At 34.1% G+C, this 8,679-nt stretch overlaps 1 protein-coding gene across 2 annotated transcripts in view; it reads right to left on the bottom strand.

The window, feature by feature from the left end:
• LOC106461291 (amine oxidase [flavin-containing] B-like) overlaps nucleotides 1–8,679 on the bottom strand; it is a 42,957-nt gene that overhangs the window by 26,021 nt on the left and 8,257 nt on the right. For both annotated transcript variants that reach the window (XM_022388161.1, XM_013921107.2), the window contains exon 2: nucleotides 1,930–2,024. In XM_022388161.1, coding sequence (XP_022243869.1) covers nucleotides 1,930–2,024 — 95 coding nt within the window. The remainder of the gene's footprint in view (nucleotides 1–1,929; nucleotides 2,025–8,679) is intronic.

Below are 8,679 nucleotides of genomic sequence, written 5' to 3' on the forward strand. Positions count from 1 at the left end.
CAATTCCAAACAAACAAACCTATATATCGTAGTACAAAACATTTATTTACATACAATGTCGTTACAGAAATTTTGAGATTCATAACGCTAACTTACCTCAGTCATACATATTATTGTCACCAAACCCACCGTATGTATGTATGTTTAATTCTATACTTCGCCCTCGTGGAAAGGGTTATTTCATATATTGTAAAACAAAACAACTGTGTGACCGTAGCGACTACGCAATTTTAATTAAGGTTTTACACACCGGAGAGTGTGCTGGTCAGTTTTGCCATTCGAGCATAGAGATAGAGGAGAGGTTAACTTCAGGAAGCCAATGAAGACATATTACTGAAGTGATCTTTAAATAAAATGGCTAATCAATAGTCTGAGGAAAGGATTTAGGACACACACACAGTCAAGCCCCAGAGGCCCATGATTACACCAGCATCACAATTTGCAGGTCAAAGATTAAGGGGTTACTTTCTTAACATTATTACTATTACATGTATATGTTTACCTTCTCGAACCTGGTACTCGATTTAGTTGTGACAGTGTAGGACCATTTTATCACATATGACTACAACGGGTCGAGCCAGGCAGATCTCATTTTGATACAGAATGATGACAAAACAGTACTTTTTTAAGCGTTGTATTCATTACAACACTAAAATTTTTGACAGGTGAGCAACCATTACTTATGGGAGCCTCTGTTGCTCGATTGTTTGTTTGTTATGAATTTCGTGCAAAGCTACACGAGGGCTATCTGCGCTAGCCGTCCCTAATTTAGCAATGTAAGACTAGAGGGAAGGAAGGCAGCTAGTCATCATCACCCACCGCCAACTCTTGGGCTACTCTTTTACCAACGAATACTGGGATTGACCGTTACATTATAACGCCCCCACGGCTGAAAGAGCGAGCATGTTTGTTGTGACGAGAATCTGTTGCTCGATGTAAAACTGTAAGTATGAAGGAGTGGAAAAGCTTAGTTAAAACTTAATTTATCATGTTGTTAACATTCGTGAGGTATCATAATGGTTTTGCAGATATAGTCACAGGGTTAATTGTTCTAATATTTCCTAAAACATTTTACCAAAGTGAAGTTAAAATGGCCACATAACTTGTAGAGAATACTTTATTTCCTACTCATAGTCCATGAGCATTCTCTTTATCGTTCCATTACATTATTTCAACATAAAAAACTTTCTTGAAATATGTTTTAAGTGCAGAAAGTAGTTATAGATGGCTTACGAGATGGCGCCATGTTGGCTTTCTGCTATTGGTGAGTGTTTCGTCTACTACTGACTATGATGTTTCCCACAGTATTGTTTCGTAAACAAACAAACCTATCTATTAAATGGGAATAATATCTGTATTATATTCATTAAAATGCATAATAAATATGTATAGTGACTATTTAAACGTTTCGTCAAGTTGTTTGGAGAGAGGAATATACGTCAGTGTTTTTGCTCTTGAAATAGCCCCCCCCCCTAGTGGCACAGTGGCATGTGGTGGGCAGAGTACAGATAACCCTCTGTGTAGCTTTGTGCTTAATAATAAACATCAACATCTCTTGAGATATGTTGAAAACTAACATTTATCCAAGTGAAATATGTTATTATTAATTTATTAGATGTAAGAGAGCACAAACAGTTGTTTTGTTTTATGTAGTTAATTATTTTAAGTTGTATTTCTATTTTTGAGTTTTAATCTTGGATACGGAATGAAGAATATGTAATCTACGTCCGAGAGTGGTTAAAAAAGTAATAAATCACCGAAGAAAATCAATTCTCTTTTATTGAATATAATATATATGTAACTAATATGATTATTACTAACATTAATTCAGTGAAAGTTTTACTCACAGAGCTTAAGATTTGTTTCAGTGTTTGTGTATTTAATTTTTAACAAATGAACTATTTTTAGTGTTAGGCTTCGATAACTTACCCGTTTAGTTAAGGTGCGGCCACCAACTCTTTCTCTGGCTTCCAGTACTATAACATCAATATCCCATTTATCGAGAAGTTTGGCTGCACATAGGCCTACCATTCGAAGTAAGTATATATTGTTAATATCATTTTGATATTACTACATGGTTTGTTTTTCAAATGAGAATGATATATCATAATAGATTTGGGAAATAAATTCACTTAGATTATTTTCAATTGAATTCGATTAATTCCTTAAACATTTAGATTTAGTTAAAAATGTAGTATCTCGTCATGAAAATACTTCACTGGAACGGAAGATTTCGGCACTTAATAGCACTGTTGAAATCAAAATACATAAATAAAATATTTTTACGCTATCATAATTATTTTTAATTGAAAAAATATGGTTCATATGAATGAATCACAATTTAAATCTCATAAAAGTTCGACAAATTTCTTATAGTATATTATGTATATAATAAATTACGATATCAAATGTTTATTTAGTAACTTGGAAGTAATCAATCTTTATTACGAAATGGTGTATAATTGTTGAAGCTACAGATAATTTTTACTCCCATAAATTCATTCCGTAGAGAGTTTACGATGGGAATAAACTTTCTGACGTTATCAACCGGTCAATTTAAATTAGTTCATGGACTTTAAAAAGGTTAATTGTTTTGCACTCTTGGTTTCACTCAGAGCCAAAGCACTGAGCTACATTAAATAAATCTATACATTTATTTCGCGTATCTCCTGTCACATTCTAAAATAATTTTACTGAAATAACTTTTGTACAGTGATTTTCGAATAATATAAAAGGAATAAATCTTACAAGTTATTTTTGTCATTTTAACAGGTGTTTGATTCAAACAACAAAGTCAATTTGATGATACCGAGAATATCTACTATATCACAATAGTATATTATTAATTCACGTTGTTTGTGAATTCGTTTGTTTTCTGTCCGCGAACTCATACATTTTAGGAGCTAACAAGACCAAATTGGGCAGGTGGACTAGTGGAGTCCTGGAGAAATATTTTTATTTATATGGGCTAGTTCATTCTGCCAAAGAGTGTAAAAATAAGTTTTCAGGGACGCTGAAACCGAATATGGCATCGGATTTTGTGTTCTGCCCCGCACTCGGAATTCCAGGGGCGCCATATATCTGAAATTATGTTCATACCTTCACTTATAAGCTAGCTGGACCAAATGCAACACACGTTTTCAGGTACTACAAGGGGGTGTCCCAACTGGAATTGTTTTTGGGTACAAAGTATCCCTGAGGTAGTTTTAGAAAAACTGAGAATGATAGAGGAGTATAATCAGTATACTGGGTCCTCTGTGAATTATGAGGGGCCTTTGAGTGGATCAGGGTTATTTTATGCTAGTTCTATATTATATTGATGCTGTTTCTTTGTGAATTTCTACGTCTACAAACTTATTTCACATTTTTGGAGCTAGCAAGACCAAATTTGGTAGTCGGACTCTATCCTTATTTATTTCAAGCATCAGGAGCTAACATGCCCCCAGTAAGACACCCAGGCATGATGGCAGTGTAACAGTTGGATTACAGGGTCGCTGAACTGGAATTTATCATTGGATGTTGTGTTCCTTGCAACACGTCGGGATCGTGGGGCCGTATTTTTGAAATTGTCTTAATATTCCCTCTTATAAACTAGCGAGAACAAATTTGGCACACGTTTTTCAGTACCATCGGCCGGTGTCACAATGCCTTTTGGGGAGGTGAACATAGACACTCCTTAGGGTAGCTATAGAAGCAATTTTATGTTACTGTGAACAAATTCAGACAATTAGCATATTATCATTTATACACCTTATATTGTTTTCTTTATTATTTCTTTAAAAATACTAAAATGTGCTTAATACTGGAAATTATGTCTATTTGAGTAAGGATTCACATTATGCTAGTATCACAATAGGTAGGCAAACAACGATTTATAAGGATACAGCAAAAGTACCCGTCCCCAGTGACGGGAAGTTTAATTTAATCTATCAATTTAAATTAGTTCATGTACTTTAAAAAGGTTAATTGTTTTGCACTCTTGGTTTCACTCAGAGCCAAAGCTCTGAGCTGCTTACACCACCCACCACGAAAAGTAATTGTTGAACATTTCAGTCATGCTAAAAGCCGCTGAACAATAACTAAGGTAAATCTACATTTTTATTCTTTAAGTTACATCACATTTGGAAATGTGAATGATAGTGTGATTAATTCCTAACAATTTAGTGTAGAATATCCTGCTTGCGAAATAAAATTTGGCATTAATATTATTCATGCCTGTTCTCCCGCCATTTCAAAAGTGAATGATGAGCTTTGCCCGAGTGCGCAGCTTTTCAAACGAGAGACAGACGAACGCTCGGAAAGATTCCACAGTTCGCAGTAAATATAAGAAGTAAAAATTTTATTGATGTTGGAAACAGTTAAATTCTGAGTTAAGAGATTAAACCCTTTACTTGAAACTAAAGCCCTATTCTCTCAAAAACTCTCTAGATTTTGTCGATAGAATCAAAACTTCACACTAAACTAAGAAGATACACTAGTATCTTTCCACATAAAATCTCTACTAACTTCAATACCTGTAGAGCAAGTCTTACACTGTCTAAATTAAAAGAAAACCAGAAGAACACCTGATCAACCTCACAGAATACTGCTTAAACAACACTTGTTTTGCATACGAAGGCCAGTTTTACAAAGCAAAATAATGGACTAGCGATGAAATCCCCTTTACCCTCTACTTAATGACCTCTATGTGTCCGTTCTAGAAGTAGAACTGTTTGGAAATAAATTCACACACCAAGAAACATGAAATCTGGTTAAGATACGTAGACGATATATCGGAAATATACGCTACTGAATTTCACTGAATTCTTAAAACACATTAAGACCCAATGTCGTAATTTTCACACATGAAATAAAATCCAATAGTTGTCTCCCGTTTATAAATGTGACTGTTTGTTTGTAATTAAGCACAAAGCTACGCAATGGGCTATTTGTGCTCTGCCCACCACGGGTATCGAAACCAGGATTCTAGTGTTATAAGTCCGCAGACATACCGCTGTGCCACTGGGGGTCAAATATGACTGTAAAAAGAGAAAATAATAAAGTTACCACCAGTATATACAGGAAACTCCATTCGGTGACCATGCCACCACATAAAATCTAATCACCACCTATCACATAAAATATCCTCCTACTTCACCTACAACTTTGCACCCTCAAATATAATTTACTTATTGATTTGAACTACTTAAAGAATAGAGCACTATCTAGAGGTTTCAACTCAAACATCATAAATAGGACTTGTATTAAATTTCAAAACAGTAAAAAATATTATGCTAACTCTAACCTTTTACCCACCAAAAACATAAAACACAGCAAATGTGTTTCGTTTCCATTTGTACCAGAAAATGCTAACAAAATTACTAGCCTATTTAATAATTTGAGCAATGATGTAAAAACTGTATTCAAACCTTCACGTAAAATCAATACATTATTACCTAACCCGAAATAATCCTACTAAACGAATAAAAACATGGAATATACAGTATCCAATGTGAATGTGGAAATATGTAGGACAATCGTCACGTTCCTTAGAAATGAGATACAAAGAACACCAAGATCACATGTGTAGAGGTGAATTCCAGATATCCAACTTAACACATCATCAATATGAAACTGGTAACAAAATACTCTGGGATGAAATTCTTCTCCTACATCAACCCAAAACTAAAAAAGAAAGACACTGTTGAGAAACTACACAAATCACCAAAGTAAACGATCTTTCATTAAACTGTGATAATGGCCCTAGCAACATAAACTGTATTTGGCAAGATATATACTCCGTTCATACACTTGACCTTTACCTATATCCTGTCACCTGCTGACACCATTTCCGTCACATTTAATCATTGTGTATTTTGTCTCTGTAATGTTATATAAGTCTTGTATTGCTTAGTACTGATCATACCTGAAAAAGACAGACCAATGTTCTGTTAAAACATGTAGTATGTTCAACCATCAGTAAATTGTTCTTACTTATGCTTATAAATCGTTGTTTGCCTACCTATAATTACGTCTACATTACATTCAATCAGCTAGTAAGATAAGGCCCAGCAATATCAATCTCTTTTAAATATATATACCTAACAGAAATGTGACATTATTACTATACGTAAATGATCATTTGAAGTATTTGAAAGTTTATAATATAATTCTTATTTCCACTCGTATTACAAAACACCACGAAGGACGACTCTGTAGATGTTCCACTTATGGCAACTATTTAGTTATATGTGAAGATTCCATATCTGTTACTTTAATGCTACAAATTCATATATATATATATATATATATATGAGAGTCTACATTATTAAGATTTATTATGCTAGAGGGTATTGTTCTTATCATTTCTGTACTATAACGTGGGTATTATTGGAAACTGTACCAACAATACAGTCGTTGCTTTTGTTATTTATTTCCACTTATTTGATAGATAATTGGGCGTATATTTTATCTTGAAATATCTACTTATTTCACATTACTATCTAGTATTTTCAATCTAAACGGTATCCTATGTGACAGCTAAGGTAAACAGCTAACTTAGAGGTCCCTAATATTCACTCACGTATAACCATCCCTAATTCATAACTACTGACCAGAGTTAGGGCACGCACTCAGCAGTTTATACAACTACATTTATCCGAATAAGTGGAGATGACTGTCACAGTTATAATTCTCCAACAGCTAAATGCGTAGAGCATACTTATGGTATATCATGTCTCGAACCTTGGACCTAGTGTTCCCTGCCTAGCACGTTATCCATTAAGCTGTGCCTGGCCCCACGTCATAGAGGGTGTCCAATATAGGCAAGCGTTATACAATAACGTTAGCTTGACAAAACTAAATGTTAGTGATTTCTCTTTATTAAAACGAAAGTTTGTTCAATTCTTTTACAAAACTCATACAAATAAAAATTATCACAGTCATAGAACTTTATCAATTTGAAGTAAGATAGATAGCAACTATCAAAGATGGATTTCCTGTGCAAGCTTACACAGAAATAAACATACCGATCCGCTCCTCAACATATGCTTTGCGTATAGACAAGCTAATTCATTCAACAATAATAATTGCAAAAACAATCACATTAATATTCTTCGAAAGACCACAAACAAAGCAGGAAGCAGAGCTTTAGTTGTATTAAAACGATTTAGGAGCCTTATCACGTCGTTATAGTCCATGTCGTAACGACCGTGCATGTTTAAAATAGCCTGCAGTGTGGTTTCCATCGCAAAAGGCTCCAACGTCAGGCTTTTATGTCCAAATTACATCTCTCCTCCCTGCAAGTTTTCCATGATACTCATAATATATGAAGACAGTTTCAACAGTCCAATTGTTCTGAAATACGTTGATGATTTGACTGGTATGTTACCGAATGGGGTAGCATAAATACACATTTCATTCTTCATCTACTTCAGGTATGGAACAGTTAAACGGATAAGTTATGGGATCAAATTGTGTCGGATACTTGAGGTATGTGACAGTTGAACGGATGTGTTGTGGAATCAGCTTGTGCGCGCGTACATGAGTTGTGTCACATTTTTTGCAGAAATCTTTCTCGTTTATGTTGTGTACTATTGCCTGGGGTGGTTGGCTTTTGCCACTGATATCTATGTCCACAGAATCCTACCAGTTATAAGAATGTTAACGTAGCTCCAAATATGTAAGTGGTGTTATGTGTTGTGCTGTAGATGCAGCCTAGTGAACTATTTTTATCTGCTGTGGTGATAGAAATTACGCATGTGTTTTCTGGCGGGAAAATAAGATGCACAAAAGTCAAATAACTTAGGTCAATTTCAATATTTCTCATAGAATGCTCAGGATCAGGATTATTTCTAAAATGTTATCGTGTTAAAAAGAAAACGTTTAAAGACGTTCAAGAGAAACGTTATCATTAATATTCCTTAAGGGTCCATTCTCAGTTTTAACATTTTGCTTGCTTGTTTACTTAAAACAATCTTATGAGTTCTAAAACCATCAACCAGCTATTTATCACGAACTATTTCGAATTTCATAATTTAATTTTAACAAACGACCTATTTTTCATATAATTCTGTCAACCTTTCAAACTTTTTGTCAATTAAAACTTCTTAATCTTATAGTTCTTATTTTTCCTTTATGTTTATATTAAGTCAATTATGTTTGATCTTCCCTGTTAAGCTATTATTTTTAGGAACATACCAATATAGAACTAAAAGCAATTTATCAGAAAACAAATTCGCATACTTGTCCCACATCAACTTGTCTTATGCCCTCAAAATTAGTTTCTGAAAATTATGAACTAAAGCTTTATATTTTTTGATCCATTATTTCAACTCATTGTGATTTGCCCCCAGTGGCACAGCGGTATGTCTGCGGACTTAAAACGCTAGAAATCGGGTTTCGATACCCGTAGCGGGCAGAGCATAGATAGCCCATTGTGTAGCTTTGTGCATAATTACAAACAAACAAACTGTCTGATAGGTCCAACTAAGCCACCTGGTGATAATTTAATGATAATTTAAATTTAGTAGTTAAATATATGCCGACATATCTCCAATTTATGATATTTGCCAACAAGATTGATACACACAGTTTTCTTTTTTAATACAAATATGTTTTAATATACAAACAACGATACAATTTATAATAAAATACAAATAGTTATTACACACAATGATTCATATACAAAAAATTTGGCCC

Source organism: Limulus polyphemus, unplaced genomic scaffold, assembly GCF_000517525.1.
Source record: "Limulus polyphemus unplaced genomic scaffold, Limulus_polyphemus-2.1.2 Scaffold927, whole genome shotgun sequence".
Classification (NCBI taxonomy): domain Eukaryota; kingdom Metazoa; phylum Arthropoda; class Merostomata; order Xiphosura; family Limulidae; genus Limulus; species Limulus polyphemus.